This window comes from Tachypleus tridentatus, chromosome 12 (assembly GCF_004210375.1).
Source record: "Tachypleus tridentatus isolate NWPU-2018 chromosome 12, ASM421037v1, whole genome shotgun sequence".
Taxonomy (NCBI): domain Eukaryota; kingdom Metazoa; phylum Arthropoda; class Merostomata; order Xiphosura; family Limulidae; genus Tachypleus; species Tachypleus tridentatus.
In genome coordinates, this window is record NC_134836.1 from 23855613 (window position 1) to 23880739 (window position 25127).

General features: G+C 33.3%; 1 protein-coding gene across 8 annotated transcripts; it reads left to right on the plus strand.

Annotated features, from left to right (window-relative positions):
- The first annotated feature begins 649 nt into the window (after nt 1-649).
- LOC143235207 (ankyrin repeat and SAM domain-containing protein 1A-like) lies at nt 650-23878 on the plus strand. Of its 8 annotated transcripts, none has more exons than XM_076473141.1 (9): nt 652-939; nt 2408-2880; nt 5173-5282; nt 9779-10024; nt 10722-10832; nt 12773-13063; nt 13382-13534; nt 16756-16896; nt 21921-23878. In XM_076473141.1, exons 2-9 carry the CDS (start codon nt 2751-2753, stop codon nt 22038-22040), a joined length of 1302 nt encoding a protein of 433 aa, XP_076329256.1. In that variant the 5' UTR covers nt 652-939; nt 2408-2750; the 3' UTR covers nt 22041-23878. The 8 variants fall into 8 exon arrangements, with proteins under 8 accessions (XP_076329261.1, XP_076329262.1, XP_076329256.1 ...); XM_076473142.1 differs by having other exon boundaries at nt 2710-2880; XM_076473145.1 differs by lacking the exon at nt 21921-23878 and adding an exon at nt 19584-20329.
- The last annotated feature ends 1249 nt before the right edge of the window (nt 23879-25127 follow it).

Here is a 25127-nt window from a genome sequence, read left to right on the forward strand (position 1 = left end):
GCGTTGTAATGTGACGGTCAATCCCACTATTCGTTGGTAAAAGAGTAACCCAAGAGTTGGCGGTGGGTGGTGATGACTAGCTATCTTCCTTATAGTCTTGCATTGCTAAATTAGGGGACGGCTAGCGCAGATAGTCCTCGTGTAGCTTTGCGCGAAATTCAAAACAAACCATTTATTTCACTGATACACATGCACTACTTATTCTTACACCAGCTGTATTATTTTAGTAATACACATACACTACTTGTTCTTACACTAGTTACATTATTTGAGAAATACAAATACATTATTAATAATTAAACTGATTGCATTATTTCACTAATACACCTGCACTACTTATTCTTATACCGGTTGTATTATTTCTCTAACACACATATGCTACTTGTTTCTGCACTGGTTGTATTATTTTATTAACACACGTAAAGAAATTTTATTATAACGTTTTAACTAACAAACAGACACTTTTTTTATATTAGTTGCATTTTTCCAGAAACGTACTTTCGATATGCCATGTTATTCTTCATGTTTGTGTATTGATAAGATATAATCATACAGTTAAGTGCAAAGAACCCATAATGACCCCGTCGCTGGGAACGAGAGCTAGAGACCTCTATCTTGATCTATGTTGTTAGACTTTGGATTCTTCGCGCAATTCGCTAGTTAGCTTCATTCCATTTGATACTACACTACTAACTAAATACAAGGCAAGTTTGTCCGTCCTACCTGCAAAGACATTAACTCCGACATAATGTTCTTTGAGGTTAAAGTCAACTAATAATTTTTAATAGCTAGCTTACTTCAAAAAATAGGAGTTAAACAAAGGTGACATCTTTTCCTTTAATGTCTCAAACAGTATTCAACTGAAGAATACCTGGTGTGTTCTGGTTGACTGAAGTGTAGCGATAGAAACTCGAAACTTTACAAATGGAGTGGTACCGGGTACGTTCTCCATGTAATATATTTTAGAACTGTGTTTGCTGCGATAAACTAATTTTTGGTTCTCTTTGCATCAAGTTAATTTATGCTGTTTATATATTTACTAAATTAAAATATTTTCTGGTTCTCTGCGTACAGGTTTTAAACTATTTCGATTCTCTGTGTACATATTTTAAATTATTTTGGTTCTCTGTGTACAGGTTTTAAACTATTTCGATTCTCTGTGTACATATTTTAAATTATTTTGGTTCTCTGTGTACAACTTTAAATTATATTATTCTTTCCGTACAGGTTTAAAATATTTGATTCTCTGTGTATGGGTTTAAACATTTTAAAACTGGTTTGATTTTGTGTGTTGTTTATTTTAATTTTCAATTATTAAAAATATACCATTATATAGGAAACGAAATACGAGAGTTTTTAAGTCTCATACTAAGCCTTTTTGTCTAGAGTAAGAAAGAGTGTGTTCAATATTCTTACTTTAAGTGTGATTGGCTGAAGTAAGAGAGTGCTCAATATTCTTACACTAACTGTGTTTGACGGAAATAAGATATTGTTCAGTATAATAATACTAAATGTATTTGATTGAAATAAATGAGAGTGTGTTCAATATTATCGCACTAAGTATGTTTGATTGAAATGAGGGAGAGATTGTGTTCAACATTCTTGTACTAGGTGTGATCGAGGGAATCATGAATTATGGACTTGCCTCCAATCCGTGTATTTTCTATTTTGTTTTTTGGATAATATATCAATGAGAGTTCATATTTTGCTTTCATAATTAATGCTCTATACCTTTTTCTGGTTATAGCTGGAAGAGTAACATGAAATAAATGCTCCACGTTGTAAGAATAATATCAGAAAATAAATAAACGAGAGAACAATATTCTGTACAATATTCTACCGACATATTGGAGCGGTGTCTGTATGTGAAATGACGATAAATTTATGGTCGACTTGAAAAATAAATGCTTTTAGCTATCTAGCAGTTTGTAATTTGTCTGGTGCATTACGTCTATTAATAACTTATCAAATCTTTCGGTTTTTTAAAAACACTTAACAGATTTGTAATTATTTCTAAAGAAAGTCTATGAAATATGAACAAAATGTCCCAAACAATACAGAAGCAATTTTCTAAAATGCACGGATTTCCGTGAGAAACACAGGAAAAAAGTCTCGACAAACCACATTAACAATATATCTGTATTTTATTCAAGTGCAATGGTTACTGTGGAATGCTTATGAAAGTGTTTTCGACCTTAACAATAAATGTCCTTCACTGTCAAAACTAAATACTGATTTGAACTGTCCATGAAAAATCAAACGAGCATAATTTTTTAAAAAAAATCTTTATTAAATATTACAGCTTACATTAGTCATGTAGTTTTCAGCTCTAAAGGACAAACTACATTTCATGATGTTGCGAATGTGCAACAGACGACCAGTTTATGTGTGTGTGTTTTTCTTATAGCAAAGCCACGTCGGGCTATCTGCTACTTGCTGAGGCCAACGAGGGGAATCGAACCCCTGATTGTAGCGTTGTAAGTCCGTAGACTTACCGCTGTACCAGCTTGGGACAACCGACCAGTTTATCACGAAATGAAATTGTTATGAACATATATTTATATATAATAATCTTACGGTAATATATCACAACATTGCATTTTAAAAAGTGCGTCAATAGTGGGATATGTAAGAGTGAAAAACATGAATTAACCAAAACAGTCCAATATTAAAACCTTGTTGCAAGAGTGTTTGGACTCTTTATTTTAGGGATTCACTAGCTTAGACAGACAATAAGCCTAATTACGCGCATGTCACGATTCCAAGTGGGTGATCTCGACCCAGACAACATGGACTCTGAATGGGATGAAATTATGGCCTCTGTAAATACTAGTATGGAAGAAGGAAGAGAAGATAGGATTGATGAAATCCAAAACTCAGGTTAGTTATCTACTTCTTTTGAACAGGTTGTTTTCAAAAAGTAGAAAGACTTAAAAAGTTTTATAAATAGTGTTAAACGAAACATTATTGGTGGAATAAACTAAATTCGTCGTTATAAGACATTCTTAAAGTTGAACTTTCTTTGGTTAATCAGCTCAAAGTAAAATATATTCGCAATCGATACTTTTTAATTTCCTTAAAATAAGTTATATATTTGTAAAGAGATTTACTAGAGTGCAATCTGTTTACGGAACTTTACAAGTTTTTGTACGATAAGGAACAGAGAAAAATATATACAATTAGTTACAAATATTATACTTATTTTAGAGTTTGTTTGTTTTGAATTTCGCGCAAAGCTACACGAGGGCTAGCCATCACCACCCACCGCCAACTCTTGGCGCCGCCGTCCCTAATTTAGCAGTGTAAGACTAGAGGGAAGGCAGCTAGTCATCCCCACCCACCGTCAACTCTTGGGCTACTCTTTTACCAACGAATAGTGGGATTGACCGTCACATTATAACGCCACCACGGCTGTAAGGGCGAGCATGTTTGGCGCAACGGGGATGCGAATTCGTGACCCTCAGATTACGAGTCGCACGCCTTAACACGCTTGGCCATGCCGGGCCCAACAGAGAAGGTAGCGTATGATTGGGCAAATATGTACGAATTGTTATACTGGTCTGTATAACTTGTTTTGAGCATTTGTTTGTTAAACTACGCATACACACCTGTGTTGTATAAAAGGGTGTGCTTTTAATATAATCTTTTTAGAATGAAATCAACGCTTTGTTCAGACAGTTCCTGTATACTTGGTCTAGAGTTATGCCTCCTCACGTGCCAGAAGTTGCACAGGGCGTCAAATTACTCTACTGACCAGAAATGATATACAGCCAAAAGACACTGCCAGAACAGTAGAGTACCTTCAGTAAACTTTATTCAGAATCATCAAACGTCATTGTTCTACGTGGAACGTTGTTTCAGGAAAGTCTACTGCCAGAGATAACCGTGTTTTGATCAGGTTTATGCATCAAGGATGAAAGTCGTGCAACACCTTACGATAGGAATGACACGAACACATTCATTCCAGGATATCTAGAAGAACAGTGAATAGGAGACCAACCAAACAATTTTATTTTACAAAACAAAGGCTATCTGCAAACCGCTATTAACATTAATTCATTACCTTCAACGTGTTACTTGGACAGGATAAAATAGCAACTTTACAGTTAGAACACTGGTGACATGCCATATTTTCAGACTATTCCATTTTCTGATTTGCTAAGGCTGATGGTACGATTTGTGTTTGTCGTTTGTCTGAAGAGCAGATGAAGGAAGACTGTCTTTTTTGACAGGAAACACACAGGAGGTGGTGCAGTACATGTTTTGGCGGCTATTCATCATGATGGATGTTCTTTTTTCATATTTTTTAGGAAAACGTCAATGGTGTTTCTTATAAATTTCTCACAGAGATGGTATTTATGCCATATGCTAGGGCAAGGTTTGGCAATAACTTTGTATTCCAGGATGATAATGCCGCTGCTCAATGTGAACTTTCTCTATATCTCGCACAGGAGGACGTTGCAAGGCTGCCATGGCGAGTGAAGTCTCTAGATTGTAATCTCATTGAGAACTGTTGGGCAGAACTGAGCTGGAAAATTGTTAACCACGACCCTAAACCAGCTACTGTAACTGAGTTGCAGCGCTTTCTAGTGACAAGTTGAGAAGAAATTACGGTGGATTACATCAATAACTTTATCGACGGCATGCCACATTGCCTTGTAGAGGTTATTAGAGCACGAGGAGGACCAATCAAGTATAAAATGCTTAATATGAACTGAAGAAGGTTGCAGACGCTATTTATAATAATTAGTTTGATGTTACATCTTATCATTATGTTTTTGGTAAGGGTTTGTTATGATAGGTGAAATGCTAAACTACACATCTTTCTACAGGTATCTGAAAAAAAATGTTCGTGATGCCAATAGAAACTCTCACTTTATGCAGAATTACATATGTATGTAATTGTATGTATAAAGCACTAAGTGTATTTGCTTTCCATCTTAATAATAATGATATTATTTGTTAGAAAATATACACAAAGTTTGGCCTAGACTGTAGTTGTGGTTAACATATCAGTACGTATTATTCTTTACTTTCACACTTAGACTGTTAGAATTATTACTATTTTATTAGAATATACCTAACCATTGTAACAGTTGTCTCTTTATAATTGTTACGTATTCCAGTTGTTTTAAACATACAGCTAATTACATTCTTTGAAATCTCAAACAGAAACAAATGAAGACATGTTTACAAGTGTGGAAGAATGGCTCTCTTATCTCGGTCTCTCCGAACATGAACTGAAATTCGTAATAAATGGATTTGACAATATTAAATTTCTTGTAAGTTGCCTCTTATATTTCTAAAGTAAAATATTATTTACAACAAAAGATTAACCTGAAATTTTTAATGGAAAATACACAAAGTTAACCTTAGACTTGCAATATCGTTTATAAGCAAGTTGAACTCTAGATTTCAATTATTATTTATGCAAAAATCTTTTTTCTTACTCTAGCTGGAAAATAAGGAAATAAGTTTTCTTTCGAGCTTATTGCGCATGCGTCATAAGTTGTTTCAACCTTATTTTGTACAAGTAAAGAAAACACTTTTCAGTAAAGGAATTAAATATAAGGATGGCTGATATCAATCCTTCAGAAACAATGGAAACAAAATAGTAGGGATGGTATTTGTATCATTATGTAGAGATGGTATCAGCCATCCCTACTGTCTTGTTTCCATATTTTTCTAAGAATTAATATCAGCTATTCTTATATTTACTTCCTATTTTGTAATGTTTTATTTACTTCTTTTCAATGCAGTGTTCAATAAACATAGGAAGGTTGTGTTTAGAACCAACTTCTAAATACAATGAGGTTTCAGCTGTAATTTCTATTTTTTATCTATTAATAGCTGATAATTTCTGTTTCACTCTGTGTTGAAGCTATTTAAAGGAACGTGAAAAGTTCACAAGAAAGTTAACTTCAAGGGGTAATGGTAACAGTTTATATGAGAATTATGATTTTTAAAAAAATGATTACTAGTTATTAACAATTCTTATAAAAGTTGATACCTCGTTTGAAACTATGTCACCTGAGTGAAATTGGTTGACACCATTGTTTTGGTTTTTGAATTATCACGTGATAAAAACTAAGCAGAAGAACAAGAAATCCATACTTTTTGCTACGATATCTACCGACATTCCCAGAACTTATGACTCAGTCATTTCATAGATATTGTTATAAAGGAAACACTGAATAGTATTGTAAAGTCCTGATGACATGCTAAGGAGATATTTAAAGTATCATTTTGATGAACAATCCGAGCCATTCCTACATAGGCAGTGCTGCCACCTGCCTGATAATGCAGGCCACTGAGCGAGGACGGAGCCGTATTCGCTGGTGCATCAGAGACGTAAACAATAAATAATATTTCCTGATTGCACTAGAAAGAAGTGGATTTGGTTAGATGTTGATAGATGTTCCGATGACATAGACAGGTATTTACAAACGCAATTATTTAGTAGTTTTTATCCGTGATTCTTTGTTTGGAATTAAGCACGAAGTTGCATAATAGGCTATTTGCGCTCTGTCAACCACGGCTATCGAAACCCGGTTTCTAGCGTTTTAAGTCCGCAGACATACAACTGTGCCACTGGGTTGTATGATTTGATCAAGAGACATGGGAGGACCAAGCACACACTATCTTCCTTGTCGGATGTTAGATTGCTTGGTTCTGTTCGATAAACCTTACATTTCTCATCTATATTTTGTATGAAAATCTATTTCTATAACACGCAGCTACGGTTGTTTGTGGCTGTTGGTTTCGTAAAGAGTTTACTAGATGTAATGAAAAATACTTAAACCCATATTGAGCATTGTTGTTCAGATGTCTTGGAACTAGTCTACTGATCTATTAAAACATCTGTTTGAACTCGTAGAAATGTTTTCGTTGTTGTGTGCAAATGTTGTGTTTGTAGTTCTGGTATTTCTACATGCTTTAGGGATTGTTTAGGTTTGTATTTTATGTAGTTTTATTTGTTTGTGTTTTAGCTACGTTTAACCATGCTGGTCAGACTCTACCCCTGAATGGTTTTATATAAACTCTTCAAAAAAAGAAACGCAAAAGGCAAAATTTGAGACATATTGTTAACAAGTTTATTCCGGGTAGTTCTGTATGACATGTGTGAAACTTTGCACATTCACTGCTGAACATCCAAAGTCTGCAAAGGCGAAGTCCACGCTCACTAGTTGAAGTTTAACGTCACTCAACGTCAATAACGAGTATGCCCCCCCGTGAGCATCAATAACTGTTTGGTATCTCCTGCCCATGGAAGCGATGAGATTACGAATCACATCCTGTGTAATGGCTGTCCACTCAGCCTGCAAAGCTGCTGCAAGCTGAGGTAGAGTCTGCGGTTGAGGTTGTCGCTGTCGCAGACGTCGGTCCAACTCGTCCCAAAGATGTTCGATGGGGTTTAAATCTGATTATCTGGAGGGCCAGGGAAGAACGTTGATGTTGTGGTGTCTCAAGAAGACAGTGGTGAGTCGGGCTGTGTGAGGACGGGCGTTGTCAAGTTGAAACACGTCGTTGACGTTCACCATGATGGGTTGCACATGGGGCCTAAGAATCTCGTCGACGGTTGCGTACGGTCTGATCGGAAATCCTACGCAGCCCTGGTATGGTTGAGGCAGTAGACGTTGAAGTGGTGGTCCTATCCCGAAAGTGACGTAACCGGATGTAGCGATCTTGTGGGGGCGTGGTCACACGAGGTCTGTCAGATCGTGGACGGTCACTAGTTGATCCATGTTTTTGGTGACGATTCCATAGCCTTGTAATGGTGCTTGGGTGGACATTCACAGCTCTGGCAACATCTGATCGAGATTCGCCTGCTTCCAAGCGACCAATGGCGTTGTTGCGTTGTGCTTCAGTCAGTCTTGGCGTAACTGTATTGCGTGTCGGTGGCTTAACACTGAGCTATGGCAACCGAGAAACTGTCACTTTTATAGGGATTTTGCAGATGTTGCACTTGCAGAACATGCAGATCTCACAAACAAATTTATTGGACATGAATGCGTTTTTGCGAAAAATCCGATGTTTTCCTCCGTTTTCAAAGTACACAACTTTAATTGTCATTTTGGTCTGACAATCAGTGCCTTAACACGTGTAACATCACATACTCTTAGCTTGTAACGTTATTACATATATTTCTCTTTAAAATAACAAAAATATCCCTTCTGTGTTTCTTCTTTTGAAGAGTATATTTTCAGCATGTTTTTAGTTATTGCAACCCCTGCTGTTGCCACTCAGACTTCGCACATAATTAACACATTGCAACATTTTATTAGTGGTTTCTTTTATGTGTTTGGTACGATTTAATTTTGAATCATAATTTAGATTCAGAAATTCAGTTGATGTGGCTACATAGAGAAGGGTTTCGTTGAGGTTTAATTTTGGGCTCTGTCTACTCTTTTTAATCAATTTTGTAAATAACACTATGTAACAAAATTTTTACTTTTTCTTGTTCCTGGGCAGAAAGTGTTGTTTCCCAATTGCTTACGTCTAAAGTAAATTGAAAAAAGACCTATTATTCTCTTCAAAATTTGCTTTTCTGACCTGGAAGCGTATAACGAAAACATGATAGGAGACTATATTTGGGGGCTGATATGTGAAAGTGATTTACATTGCAGTCGAAAATCTCGAAAAACCACTCACTTCTAAAGATTTTTGTGTAACTTTAGTATAAATACATGTAAATCTTGATTCGCATGTTGTTTTATTCAGACCTTATGTAAATGAAACTGTACAAATTTGTCCGTTTTTACATAGAAAATAAGTTAATTTCTAAATTTCATTTTCCAGGTTACAAAAGGAAAGTTTGAAGGGAATAATGGCCATTTTCTGTACTTTTACAACATAAGCAATTAAGAAATAACACGTTATCCAGGAACAAAATTTGTGTTACGCAGTGTAATATAACTTTTGTTTTTAAAATATTTATTTTGATTCTCTTAGCGTTACAGAAGTTTTTTGTTTCGTTTAGTCACAGTTGTAGATCACATAACCACATCATCAGCAAACTAGGAAGAGAAGCACGAATCTGGATATAACACTTCACTCACATACCTGATAAATATTATGAAGTTAATTATCCCTTCTTGCAGGACACCTGTCTCCAGGGCAAAATAACTCCAGAAGATGATTTATTTCTTACGTCATCTAAAAGGGTGGAAAGCTAGCGAATAATACTTTGCAGTAGTTTCATTTGGGATATTTAAAATTTTAACCTGTTGTGCCACATACACTGTCTAAGAGTTTCTCTAAATAGAGAAATCAGGCAACAGTGCATTAATTGCGATTCAAACCATTTATTGTGATTTCTGTAAGTCGTATACTGAACGATTTGTAGTCTGCCTTGATTTTCATAAAGCATTTTGAATTTCTAGCAATTTTGATGCCAATTTAAGGTATGATAATAGTTTTAAAATGATAGTATTTTCTAGAAGTTTGTCAATACACCTCAAAAGACCGATTGGTCTGCAGCTTTCTGGTTTATTCGCTGGCTTTTCTTATTTCAAAACCATTAAGAAGCGGATTCAGTTAGCAATAGATGACATTCTAATGATTTGAACAGGTGATACAATATGTTTATATAGCAGCAGAAGGTGTACTTATAGCGTAGTATACGTTTCAGTAATACAGATTTTCATTAATTTCCCATTCAGTAGAAAGAGATTTTTTCATTTGTTGAAAGGTATGGTTTTCTTGTGTTAGGAGTAGAGTTGACTTGTGAAGAATGTGTTTACACTTGATTCTTTTATCTTTTGTTTTCTGATTTCAGAGAGACTCTCCTCCTGATGATCACGACCTACAAATGATAGGTGTGACTAAAAGTGATCACCGACGTACAATTTTAGAGTCTCTAGATATGATTGATAGCTGGCTGAGCACTGCAACTCCCTGCACAACAGTGGAGGAGTGGCTTAACTCACTACATCTCTTCCAATACCTGGGAGACTTCGTTAAGAACAGTTACTCCACAATGAGCCAAGTTATGAAGATAACTTCAGAAATCGACCTGGAATGGGTAAGAAAGGTTTTGACATCTCAACAATAAAGTAGAGACATGTAATGCTGGAACTATACTGACAAAACAGGATATTTTGTATATCGGACACATCTCAACAATAAAGTAGAGACATGTAATGCTGGAACTATACTGACAAAACAGGATATTTTGTATATCGGACACATCTCAACAATAAAGTAGTGACATGTAATGCTGGAACTATACTGACAAAACAGGATATTTTGGTTATCGGACTCAATAATGTTTAACCTTTCTATTGACAGGATTTGAAGCAGACGTATTTGGCCAAAATGATTTAAATACATCTGCTCTGATTATTCCAAATGACTTAGAATGCCTCGTTTGATATTTTGACTAATTATTAGTTATCATAACGTTATCCAAATCAGTAAAACAGTTAACCTGACCAACAACTGATGTCACATTATGTAATCATAATGGAAAACAAAGAGTTAAGTAATTAGATTTTAAGTACAAAATACGTTATTGCAGATATTTGTATTGTATTCAAAGAATTTACGAGATTCACTTTTGAGGAGGAAACTTTAATATTGGGCAAAATTATCTCTTTGTTTATGTACATGTTGTAAATAGATATTGTCTTTATTTATTAAAGAAATTTATTGAAACAAGTAAGTCATTAATTCGTAGATATTATTGTTTCTAAGAAATAGGATGCTAATTTGTATTCCAGCGTTTAGGAATATCTTCACTAGGTCACCGAAAACGTATAATAGCCTCCATAAAACATCTTCAGCAACTTGCCACGGAGGACGAGTCGGACAGCTTAGATCTTTCCAAACTAGTAAGAATGTTGATAACTTTAATATTTGTCTGATTCGCAAATAAATTCGTGCGATTCGGTTTCCAAGCACTCTTCACATTGTAGTTCTTAACTTCTCTAACTCAGATGTACGTCGAAATTATTGCTAAATATTTCAGTAGACGTTAACAAGAAGTTTTTTTAAAGTAACAAATTGTGGTTAACAGTTAAATTTAGGCAGTGAATGGAGGTTAACCAGAAACTTAAATAACAGTTGGTGGGTAACAGTTAAATTAATCTTATCAGTGAATAGAGATTAAACAAATAAACGTAAATAATAAGTAGAGGTTAACAGTTCCATTTAAGCAGTGAGTAAAGGTTAAACAATCAAACTTAAATAACAAGCAATGGTTAACACTTAAATGCAAGCACGGACTAGGTGTTAAACAATTAAACTTAAATAACAAGTAGTGGTTAACACTTAAATGTAAGCAGGGAGTAAAGGTTAAACAATTAAACTTAAATAATAAGTAGTGGTTAATAGTGTGACGTACTATACTTTATCTCAACGAGTCTATGATATATTATGTTACGTATTATGATTTCAAAGAGTCGGAAATTTGAATTTATAAGTTAATTGATATGTGCCAAATGTATGATATTTGTCAATAAAACCGATACACACAGTTTTCTTTCTCAATATAAATAACTCGACATGGCCAGGTGGTTAAGGCACGCGACTCATAATCCGAGGGTCGCGGGTTCGAATCCCCGTCACACCAAACATGCTTGCCCTTTCAGCCGTGGGGGTGTTATAAAGTGATGGTGAATCCCACTATTCTTTGGTAAAAGAGTAGTCCAAGAGTTGGTGGTGATGAATAGCTGCCTTCCCTCTATCCTTACACTGCTAAATTAGGGACGGCTAGCGCAGATAGCCCTCAAGTAGTTTTGCGTGAAATTCAAAACAAACCAAACTCAATACAAATATATTTTAATATGCAAAAAAAACAAAAAATTATAATGATGGTGTTGTGTGTGTGTTTTTTTTTTATAACAAAACCATATTGGACTATCTGTTTAGTCCACCGAGGGTAATCGAACCTCTGATTTTAGCGTTATAATAGACTATAATAAATGTTATTACAAATAGTTATTGTAATTATTGGTTTATATACAAGAGATTTACAAACTTACAAATAATACTGAGTCTTCTATGTGGTCTATAACTTAATACTTTATCGAAGATCCAGGTCCACGACGTGCAAATTAAATCTGGGTTGATAATGTTACACCTCACTTTGGCTAGCTAGTTTCGTTGGCCTCACACCGTTTAAAAGTTGAATTTTTTACAGACGAATATGTTTAACGTCTTCGTTAGTATTTCTAATTTAATTCATTTAAATTTAAATCAATAAACGTTCCTGGTTAAATTCTGTAGTTTTCCGATTAATAAGCGTCAAACACAATTATAACTTCTGAGGATTATAATTGCCTCTCGGCTCGTCAGTTTTATATACCAATCACGCGAGATTCTTAAGCTTTCAACAATGTTCGAAAACACGCTTGTGTATTGTTGATTCTTGCTCTCGAGAATCTTATACAAATGTAGAGAACAGGCGGTATTTGCGCAATACACAGGAATAATATACGTCACATGCCTCAAAGTGAAACACACGTAGTTGTTTAAATAATCGTTTAATGGTAAATCTGTTACAATAATTAATTGTATATGTATGTGTTTTTCTTATAGCAAAGCCACATTGGGCTATCTGTTGAGTCTACCGAGGGGGAACCGAACCCCTGATTTTAGCGTTGCAAAATTAAACTTAAATAATAAGTAGAGGTTAAAAGTTAAAACTAAGAAATAACTGCAAGAAAATATGAAAAAGGCAAACGCAACCCTAATTGAAATAACCTGAGAAAGGTGTATCGATATTTTGTTTGCTTCTAAAGTAACTTACATATGTATTTGCCCCGAACAGGAAGAGTCGATTCATGAAATAAGCGTAGACGAAACGGACTCTTCCAACACCACAAGTTTGTTTAAAGATTATAGTCAGATCGTTCCGACGATGGTCCAACCTACAGAAGAGGAAGATCGATGCGAGTACCTGAAAATAAGACCTCCAATGCATCTCATTATCTCAGAAGAAACGTCTACAAGAAAGCGTGGAAACCCGAAAAGACATTGTTTACCACAATATCAGCTAATAGCCCAATGGCACCATTCACCTGAGTCTTTGATTAATGATAGTTGCAGCTACAGAGTCCGTGTAAGTAAGGTCTTCTGCAGTTTATTTTTGTGTTTCATATCTGTAACTACAGAGTCCATATAAGTAAAGTATTCTGTTTTTGTGTGTGTGTTTAATACCTATAACTACAGGGTCTGTGTAAGTAAACCTGTTATAGTTGTGTTTCATTTCTATCAGTAAAGAGTCCGTGTAAGTAAGGTCTTATGTATTTCATTAGCTTTGTGTTTGATTTCTGTGACTACAGAATACGTGTAAGAAAGACGTTCTATAGTTGTGTTTCATTTCTGTAGGTAAAGAGGTGTTTAATGGTTAAGTTTAATAAAACTGTCGTTTCTTCAGTATTTAGGTAGCCAAGTTATAAAATACCTAAAAGAGCCGGAATCGTCTCGCAAAGCGATACGAAGAAGAAGAAACGATCAACACTGGTCTGAGTTCCATGTTTTATTGTCAATTTCGTACAACCAGGTTACGTTATTCGATTTGGACACTAAGGTGAGAATTTATTTATTTTGGATAAAGTAGAAGGAAAAAGGAACAACCTTTTGATATGCGATGATGGATTGCTATTGAATAAATAAAACACATTCTTGAAAATCAAAATCCTGTCTTTATATTCCATAGAAAAAGTTTAGCTAAAATGATTTCATTCTCTCATAGAAAGGGGTGATTAAGGTCTAGTAGTTTGTAAATGTTTGTGATACAACAGCGCACCTGATGGCTAGAAAATAGTTTCGAAACTTGAGTCAGTGAAGGGTTACGCAAAACAGGCACATATAAACTAAAACAAAAATCAGGCCTGTTTAATTTTTTTTATTATTCAGTTAGAGAATTGCTTCAACGTTAAAACTAGTGATTTTATTTCGTTCTGATTTCTTTATTATTATGGAAGTTATCAATTTTTGGTTTAAGTTTTATCATAAATGTATTTCTAATATAGTGAAAGTGTTTTGTTCAGTGAATTAATATTGAGATATTCTTTTCGTTAAGTTCTAATAAATATGATAATGTTTTAAATATTGAGAGATTCTTTTCGTTAAGTTCTAATAAATATGATAATATTTTAAATATTGAGAGATTCTTTTCGTTAAGTTCTAATAAATATGATAATATTTTAAATATTGAGAGATTCTTTTCGTTAAGTTCTAATAAATATGATAATGTTTTAAATATTGAGAGATTCTTTACTTTAAGTTCTAATAAATATGATAAGATTTTAAATATTGAGAACTTATTTTCGTTAAGTTCCAATAATTATGATAATATTTTAAATATCGAGAGATTCTTTTCGTTAAGTTCTAATAAACGTGATAATGTTTTAATTGTTTTTATTTCAATTCAAGAAATTTTAAGTGTAGGTTATAAAACTAATATACAATTTGAGCCTTGCCGTCAAACCAAACACAGATATTAACGAACTTTTTACTCTGGATTGTAACTTTGAGTTCTGTAGTCAAACAAAATATAGGTGTTTCAAGAAGTTGTTCTTATGTGGTCAGCTCTTAATAGAGAGTTTAAGTAAAATTAAAGAAAGTCGAGTTGATATTTGTTCCCCAAGTCATTTTACACATCAAACAGCCACACTCCATGTGAAGTTATTACCAAGAAGCTCAAAAATCAAGCCATGTAAAGCGATTGAACTGTGTAATAACAGTTAAAAATTCATCTTTTTCTGGGGCTACTTCATAACTCACAGTTTTTGAGAAACCTGGACGTCTATAAAATATTTGTGATATATATTGTGATATATATATATATCAAGGTTTGTTTATTTGTGCTTATGGGCTACCAGTTAACTAATTCGTTAGTGACTATGTTGAAGTGATTTAAATAATTAGAAACAGTGGCTAACAACTATATAATATTAATTTAACTTACTAAGAACAGTGGCTAACAACTATATAATATTAATTTAACTTACTAAGAACAGTGGCTAACAACTATATAATATTAATTTAACTAACTAAGAACAGTGGCTAACAACTATATAATATTAATTTAACTAACTAAGAACAGTGGCTAACAACTATATAATATTAATTTAACTAACTAAGAACAGGGGCTAACAACTATATAATATTAATTTAACTAACTTAGAACAGGGGCTAACAAATATATGATATTAATTTAACTAACTAAGAACAGGGGCTAACAAATATATGATATTAATTTAACTAATTAAGAACAGTGTCTAACAACTATATAATATTAATTTAACTAACTAAGAACAGGGGCTAACAACTATATAATATTAATTTAATTAACTAAGAACAGTGGCTAACAACTATATAATATTAATTTAACTAACTAAGAACAGGGGCTAACAACTATATAATATTAATTTAACTAACTAAGAACAGGGGCTAACAACTATATAATATTAATTTAACTAACTTAGAACAGGGGCTAACAAATATATGATATTAATTTAACTAACTAAGAACAGGGGCTAACAAATATATGATATTAATTTAACTAATTAAGAACAGTGTCTAACAACTATATAATATTAATTTAACTAACTAAGAACAGGGGCTAACAACTATATAATATTAATTTAATTAACTAAGAACAGTGGCTAACAACTATATAATATTAATTTAACTAACTAAGAACAGGGGCTAACAACTATATAATATTAATTTAACTAACTAAGAACAGTGGCTAACAACTATATAATATTAATTTAATAACTAAGAACAGTGGCTAACAACTATATAATATTAATTTAACTAACTAAGAACAGTGGCTAACAACTATATAATATTAATTTAACTAACTAAGAACAGGGGCTAACAACTATATAATATTAATTTAACTAACTAAGAACAGTGGCTAACAACTATATAATATTAATTTAACTAACTAAGAACAGGGGCTAACAACTATATAATATTAATTTAACTAACTAAGAACAGGGGCTAACAAATATATGATATTAATTTAACTAACTAAGAACAGGGGCTAACAACTATATAATATTAATTTAACTAACTAAGAACAGGGGCTAACAACTATATAATATTAATTTAACTAACTAAGAACAGGGGCTAACAACTATATAATATTAATTTTACTAACTAAGAACAGGGGCTAACAACTATATAATATTAATTTTACTAACTAAGAACAGGGGCTAACAAATATATGATATTAATTTAAGTAATTAACAAGAAATGCTAATAACTATATTAAATCAATTCAGCTAACTGTGAACAAGAGTTTATTAACTATATCAAATTAATTCAGCTAACTATGAACAAGAAATAACAGGTACATTAAGTTAATTTAGCTAACTATTAACAAGGGTTGATATTAAGTTGAAACGAAGGTTAACAACTATAAGAAGAGACCCAAGCTTATAATAACTTATTTTATCATGAAGTTTAAAAGTTTTGTATGATGTTCGTTTTATAAGTAACAGTTAAAATGTTGTCTTAGGTCTAAACGACTATCTACTCCCAGATCGGCTGGAATAGGTATTAACACTTTTATTGATAAGGAGAGAGCAAAAATGTTAATACCCATACCAGTCATTCTGAGATACACTTTTATTTCAAGTTGGTCTCTCCTCATTAAGAACTCTCTACTCCAATATTACGTATTCATACAACGTAGAATTTCATTGAGGAAAGCAGATTCAGACTGTTATACATGACTGTTTGGACTAATTCCGAGTGTATAGAATTGATTTAAAAATGGTTTTGTTTTTCCAGAGGTTCACGTTGCGGTACCCAGTAAACCGAATTTCTTTCGCCGTCCAAGATTCAGTTGACCTCACGTATTTTGCCATGGTTACTGAAGATAATGATCGAGCAGGACGACATACGTGCCACGTATTTAATGCTGACGATATAGTAAGACAGTTTTCATTATAACATTGCATGAATTTGCAACTTAACAAGGCCTAAATCCCTAGAACATGGTAATAAATTTTGACATAATTAGGCCCGCTAGTAGTAGTTTTTCACATAATTATATTCGATAGTAGCCATAGTTTATGACATAATTATATTCGATAGTAGCCATAGTTTATGACATAATTATATCAGAATAGTAGTAGTAGTTTTCCACAAAATTAAATTTGGTACTAGTAGTAGTTTTTGACATAATTATATCCGGTAGTAGTAGTAGTTTTTCACACAATCAAATCCGGTAGTAGTAATAGTTTTTGACATACTTATATCCAATAGTAGTAGTTTTTGACATACTTTATATCCGGTAGTAGTAGTTTTTTACAGAATCATATCCGGTAGGAACTGCAGTTCTTGACATAATTGTATCTGGTAGTAGTAGTGATTTTGACATAATTTTATCCGGTAGTAGTAATTTCGACATAATTATGTCTGGTAATAAATGTACTTTCTGACATAATTATATGCGATAGTAATAGTAGTTTTCACACAAGCACATCCGAGGATAGCAATATATTTTGACATCATTATGGCCCGGCATGGCCTAGCGCGTAAGGCGTGCGACTCGTAATCCGCGGGTTCGCGCCCGCGTCGCGCTAAACATGCTCGCCCTCCCAGCCGTGGGGGTGTATAATGTGACGGTCAATCCCACTATTCGTTGGTAAAGAGTAGCCCAAGAGTTGGCGGTGGGTGGTGATGACTAGCTGCCTTCCCTCTAGTCTTACACTGCTAAATTAGGGACGGCTATCACAGATAGCCCTCGAGTAGCTTTGTGCGAAATTTCCAAACAAACAAACAAAGACATCATTATATCCAGTAATAGTTTTTGACATAATTATATCCGGTAAAAGTAATTGTTTTTGACATAATTATATGGAATACTAGTTATAGTTTTTGACATAATTATATCCGGTAGTAGCAGATGTGTGTGTTTTATTATAGCAAACCCACATCGGGCTATCTGCTGAATCCACTGAGGGGAATCAAACCCCTCATTTTAGCGTTGTAAATCCGTAGGCTAACCGCTGTACTAGCGGGGGGGGACAATAGTAGTTACTGACATAATTATATTCGGTAGTAGTTGTAGTATTTCACACAAACAGATCGGGTTGTAGTAGTAGTTTTTGACATAATTATATCCGGTAAAAGTAATTATTTTTGACATAATTATATCCGGTAAAAGTAATTATTTTTGACATAATTATATCCGGTAAAAGTAATTATTTTTGACATAATTATATCTGGTAAAAGTAATTGTTTTTGACATAATTATATCCGGTAAAAGTAATTGTTTTTGACATAATTATATTGAATACTAGTTGTAGTTTTTGACATAATTATATCCGATAGTAATAGCAGTTTTTGACATAATTATATTCTATAGTAGTACTTTTTTACACACTCAGATTCGGTAGTGATAATGTTTGTTATATTTTTAAGACTTGAGTCCCAACAATCCAAAATCTGCACAAAATGAAAAGTAATTTTGCTACAATTTCCAAACTGGTTGTCACAGTTGTTTGCTTTTTTCAGTAAAAATTTGTACATAACATACATATTTAAATGGAAGCATAAACCAGAACTACTTGAATAAAGGTACTAACAGATATATTACATAAAAGGATCTTTATCAAGTGTCTTATACAGTCATCTCATAGCACAGGACGAGCTTGAAATTGACCTTCGTTAACCCAAGTCACTATCTTCAAGATCCAAGACAACACCAGCTTTAATTACTTTCTTCTTTCCATTTCAAGTTTTCAGTCTGTTCTTTTTGGAAACTCTTTCAATCGATAACCCACCCTGGTTATATTCGGTTATATTTATTGCGTTTGAAATATCTTTTCACTTTAGCAAATATGATGAATATGATAGGTTGGTGAAGTTTGCACGGAGTTCTATGTTGTACGATAGTAAATATCACCGAAAAAAGAAAAACATTCGACATTTGGCTGGAAAAAATGTAAGAACTAGTCAAAGGAAGTGCAAAGAATGTTGAATAGTTTCCAAGTGTAAAAACAAAAGTACTGACGTTTCGTCTTCACAGAATGGAAACCCAGCTTATAGTTGCCGTTTTAGAACACTTTTAGTAAATCCCATATATTTCCCAAGCCACATTCCCAAGATTTAATCACCAATTTAAAATAGTTAAATTGCAAATATAGTGATAAAATTTACTTAAACTATTTAAGAGTTATGTTACATTGTTAATTATTTAGATTACTGACTTAATGCTGGTGATTAAAAGGAGTCATATGAAACAGCTCTTCTGAATATAATATCTAACTACTTTAATTTGTCAACCAAATTCCTCCAGCTTCAACACCTCTTAAGAGCCCAAGAAATAAACCCTAAGATATCAAGATAAAGTCTTTCCAAGTTCTATTCCTTATAACCTCGTTACGTTACTATTTTCTGAGGTAATGATAACGAACTGTTCATTAAAATAAAACTTACATATTATAAGGGAACATTCAAACATCAATAGAAATCCCTACTCTCACTGCCTTGCTTTATTCAGACAGATCTCTCTTTTTTGAAATTGAATAGTCTGTAATTTCCTAACACTACTCATTACATTTTTATATTGATAATTATACTAAAGGTTGTTTCCTTAATTATTATCATAGGTTAGATGAAGATGGACTATGGGTTTGGTTTGTTTTGAATCTCGCGAAAAGCTACTCGAGGGCTATCTGCGCTAGCCGCCCCTAATTTAGCAGTGTAAGACTAGAGGAAAGGCAAAGGCAGCTAGTCATCACCACCCACCTCCAACTCTTGGGCTATTCTTTTACCAAGGAATAGTGGGATTGACCGTGACATTATAACGCCCCCACGGCTGAAAGGGTAAGCATGTTTGGTGTGACGGGGATTTGAACCCGCGACTCTCAGATTACGAATCGAGTGCCTTAACCACCCGGCCATGCAGAGCCTGGAATATGAGTAACTTCGAAACAGTCATTAAAGATCTTTTCCATTGTTGCCGTGATTCTTTTATTCATTACCAGACTTCGTTTCTAACCAAATTAATTAATTAATTACTAACATACTCAGACATTTGTGTAAAATTGCAACTTTACGTCTCTTCTGAACTTTTGAAAAATTAATAAAAAATTAGAAAAATCAACCACATAAACGTATCTTGCAAAGTGTCATTGGCAAAGTCTGGAACTGCTTCCAGAGTAACAGCAGTCGTTCGAATACCTGAAATAGACAGATTATTACTCAAAACAAAGACAGATGACGGGTGATATTTATTGGTTTTGAGTTGTCGCAATTACAGTGTACCTATTTCAAGACTGAATCAGATTATCCTAGCTGCAATTGGATGCCATAGCAATATGAAAACAAAACCTTATTTTCGTTGTCAATAATTGTTGAATTCAAGAAATTCTAAAATATTCAATTTCAAAGAGAGAGGGAAAGCTGTTTAAATAAACCAAGAGGATAATAGTTTCAATTTCTATTGATGTTCATTTATAATATGTAGGTTTTATTGGAAATGAAATAGAAACTATAAACTAAGCGCTTTCGAAAGGTTGACCTTTCTTCTTCTTCTGTAGGTTTTGTTGAGATTCATACCTTTCATGGCACAAAACAGTTCGCCTGCAGTAGGATCAAAAATACGCCATTGACCAACAACCTGTCGAGTACTATTATTAGTTATTTATTTAGTTTTACAGAAGAGTCAATCTTCTCTTCCTTTCTTTGCAGTCACATAACTCGATATTATTAGAGAAAAGTGATACACATAGATGGCAGTGAGATCAAGAATATAAATACATTTAGGAATGACTTTTCTGCTGGAGAAACCCCAGTAAAATGAACAAGAACATCCCACACAACGTACTTGAAGAAGATAGGATTGACCCAGGAGGTTTTCTGTATCTCAGAACGGCTGGTATGGGTAGTAACACTTTTATTGATAAGCAGAGAACAACGTTTCGGCCTTCCTAGGTCATCTTCAGATCTGAAGATTTCTATTTATTTTTATTTCAAGTGGGTTTCTCGTCATCAAGAAATCGGTTTTCTGCACGCTTACTGGACTTCAGTACCTGTTCCTTCAAATGTTTCCTTTCTGGTCATCACGCACCTTTACATAAACATGAACTGATACCAGAAATGATTTTATCTTGTCAAACTAAAGTTTAAAAATATCAATTCCAAGTATCTTTTAACACTCCTACGAAAAGTGGGGCCTAATAGGCCCCAGAGCAACTTGAAAGGTTATTAATATTAGGCTACTAATTTTGTATTTAAATGAAATTGCCATTTAAATCCATTAATGAATGGATTAACGAGATTCCCACTGTCCCTATCTACTATCTAGCGAAACCACAGCCAGGGGAACGGGCTTGAAGAAATCAGGACTAGAAACGTCTTTTCGTAGGAGTGTTAAACATATTTTTAACAAATGTGGAAATTAACATATAATTATTACAATTTTTTAAAAGTTTTCAGAAGAACGTTTAACAGTAGACAAATGGACAGACAAACAGATAAAAATAAATATTTATATATAGATGTATAAACAGATGAAAACATATTGTATATTTAGATAAATAGACAAACTCAGCTTGCAGAAAGAAGAGACAAAAAATAAATATATAGATTAATGAACGGACAGAAAGATCATTTGGAACTATTATGAAGTATAATCAGTTGTCTGTTATTGTTTATACTAGCCCATGAAAACAATAAGGATTTCTTTATGTATATGTGTTGTTTGTGGTTACTAGAGTGATAACCAAAGTTTAAGATTTCATTACGTACATGTGTAGTTTGTGGTTACTATAGTGATAACTAAAGTTTAAGATTTCATTACGTACATGTGTTGTTTGTGGTTACTATAGTGATAACCAAAGTTTAAGATTTCATTATGCACATGTATTGTTTGTGACTACTTTATTAAGGTAAAAAGTTATTCTAACAAAATATCTTCACTCATAATGACACTTGTTTTCAAGCAGCTAGCAACAGAGGTAGTACTAACTCTTGGTGAAGCTTTCGAAATCAATTTCCAATTGAATCATTCCGAAAAGAGGCAGGAGACCACACACGGAACAACAAATTTGCAATCGAGATGACGTCACAAGTATCAAATATTCACCATAAGACATGAAAACTTCAGAAAACCACAAAAAAGGGAAGCGAGTGATTTAAAAAAGTTATTAAAATTGTCAAATAGGCTAAATATTGCTTGATTTAAATATATCCGGAGAATAGTCTTCAAACAGTGATTCCATAATCTTCTCCAAGCGGAAATTGGTGGTCAATCAAACCACCTGGTAAGTGATAAGAAACGTGTTGTAAGGAGAAACGAGTTTTATTTAGATAAAACTCCATAACAAAGGTATACTATCACGTTACAGCGAAATGAAGAGTGACGTATAGGATAAGAATTGATACTTTGTGATCTGCGAAAGATTACAACTTAGTTGATTATCGAAAATTAAAATAAAATAGTTTGTTTTGGCCTGATCAATTTATTCATCGTTATCAAGTCTTGGTAGGCTTAGCATAAATATAGTGCTCAAGAAAATAGCATTTTATCGAAAGGTGAAATAATTTAGCTCAATATTTGTAACAGTTGCTATTTAGTTATGAAAGTCAACAAAATATTTTTTTATTATTGATCTTGTGTGTATACAGATGAGAATTTACATTCTGTTCAGCTAGATGAAATAAGGCCCGGCATTGACATGTCGTTAGGGCGCTTAACACCTAATCTGGGGGTCGCGAGTTCGAATCTCCATCACACCAAACATGCTCGCCCTTTAAGCTGTGTGGGCATTATAATATGACGATCAATCCCATTATTCCTTGGTAAAAGAGTAGTCCAAGAGTTGGCGATGGGTGGTGATGACTAGCTGCCTTCTTTCAGGTCTTACACTGCTAAATTAGGGACGGCTAGCACAGATAGTTCTCTAGTAGTTTTGCACGAAATTCAAAAAACAATCATACAAACAAACATAAACATATACAATAAGTTTGATTATTTCTTTCTTTGCTGGTGATGTTCTTCTGGATTCTGCAGAAGTAAGAGAAATAATGGTAGGAATATGTCCTTAAAAATAAGAGATAACATTTTTAAAGGAATTATAAAGCGATCATGTGGTGATCGAATTCAATGTCGGACTAGTGGTTCTTTTGCATTGGGTGTATCCAAGTGAAAATTAATAAAATTTTTATTTCTAAATTTTAGTTTAACTAATTCTCTTGTCTGGGGCTTTCGTAAGTACAAACTAGTGAAACTTTCATTTCTATTTTTTAAGATTATTCAGCTATTTTTCCCCGAAATATTCGTAATTAAAACATTTCTTATGTCTTCTCGTCATTCTGGGAATTTATTAATAAATACAACAGAAGTTTCGTTCCAGAAATTGGGAATCTTAACAACCTACAAATATGGATCGTAAGAAAAATGGGCAAGGAATCAAGGCTGGAGATATTGTAGATATTACATACTCAAACCACAAACCACTATTTTCACTCAATGTTGGAGTTGAAACAGCTGTTTTTATTTTGTGTAAATAATGTTTGAAATATCTCTACTCACATTTCCTTACTTATTTTACAATCCACATTTACAGTTTTTTTAAGTTTTCAGTTTTTTATTTATCCTGTTTGCTGGCTTTTTGTTTCTTTTTGAATTCTCATAATATCAACTACTATCTACTATCTCTAATAATAAAAAAAGAAAGGAGCACGCAGTGTGAGTTATAAAAAAAGTGAGTTAAATCTTTCAAAGGTGATTGACAAACCAGTGTCGAAAATAATGGAAATTTAAAATAGATTGGGTACTTTGTTTATTGGTTTTATTTAATTCTGTGTCATATTATCTAGAACTTGCTTTTAAAATGAACAACATAATATTAAAATCCACGTAGTATCACGAAAATAAAAATCAACTTTTTAATCTCAATTTAGTGAACAGTGTGGGATTTAATTATTTATATAGTAGTAACCACTGTTATGATTCAAGTCAGAGTAAAGCTGCTTATTTTAAATTTTTAGAGAAATTTTGTTTATAGACATACTGACCATCAAAAAGTGTAGTTTGTCGTCTATAGACATAATGATTATGAAAACATTGAGGCCTATCACTTATAAACACAATGATCGCCAAAACAAAGTGTACACCATGTTTTTTTGTTTTTTTTTTAAACTATGCTTCGCGAAGCCTAAGGGCTCCGCGAGGAAATTTTAGTATGTTAATATTTTTTTCCTAAAACTACAAAATTGAATCAGAATACTCTGTACAAAAAAGTAAAATATAACTTTAATATAACACGTTTATCGCGTATTGGGCCTTTTAATATTTTATTCTGCCTAAAGCCAGACGATTTTATTTAGCTTAGAGGAAGTTCTCTCGGTGAAAATGTTAATACAATCTCAGTTAACTTCAACAGTGACACCATTGGTTGCTAGTAGATATAGCACCATCTCAAGATCACTTGCGTCATTGGAGATGTAAGATTGTCTAGCAATTTTCGTGTGAAACATTGATCAGCCCTGGGTAGTGATGCCGACTGTCTTTTAAAAGCCAGATCTGAATTAGTGGCTAAATCTCGAACAAAATTAAACATGACGTCATAGCTGAAACTTGTCCAAATTTGAAACATTGTGATGCAATTAGATACAATATCAACTTTTCAATTTCAAAGTATATTTATATGAAGTATAATTATATTTATGACAATTATAATTGGTAATTGTTAGGTTAGTTTAGGTTAGATTCGTTGTAGTTCAATTAGACAAACTTGGTAGCAATGAGCTCTATGACGTCATGTTTCATTTGTTCGAGATTTAGACGCACGTTAGAGGTGGCTTAATATTTTGTTATTTGGCTTAAAATTTCTGTTAAAAACAGAAAAAAATTATAAAAATAATAGGTTACCCTTTTCCTTTTGAAAAATATATTATTCCAGCGGCCTAGCCTTTTTTTTTTCCACAAATCTTTATTTTTGACTTCGTTATGGCAACGCTATGACGTTAAGTTCAGCATGTCGTTGTATGATGATAAAACTCAAATGCTTGAACGAGTTTTCATTAAGAAGCTATTTTGTGTCCGTGAAAATACTTTGAAGTATCAAGATATACGTTTTTAAACAAATTAATAATTAGTCGTCACCCTTATAATGGATAAGTGACTGAATATCAGTGATAAATAT

Bases quoted from the DNA above. Each gene is read 5' to 3' on its own strand.
- LOC143235207 (XM_076473141.1), top strand. From the start codon at position 2,751: ATGTCACGATTCCAAGTGGGTGATCTCGACCCAGACAACATGGACTCT. The intron at 13,535-16,755 runs GTGAGAATTTAT...TTGTTTTTCCAG, and splicing joins TATTCGATTTGGACACTAAG to AGGTTCACGTTGCGGTACCC. The intron at 16,897-21,920 runs GTAAGACAGTTT...CTTGTTTTCAAG, and splicing joins TATTTAATGCTGACGATATA to CAGCTAGCAACAGAGGTAGT.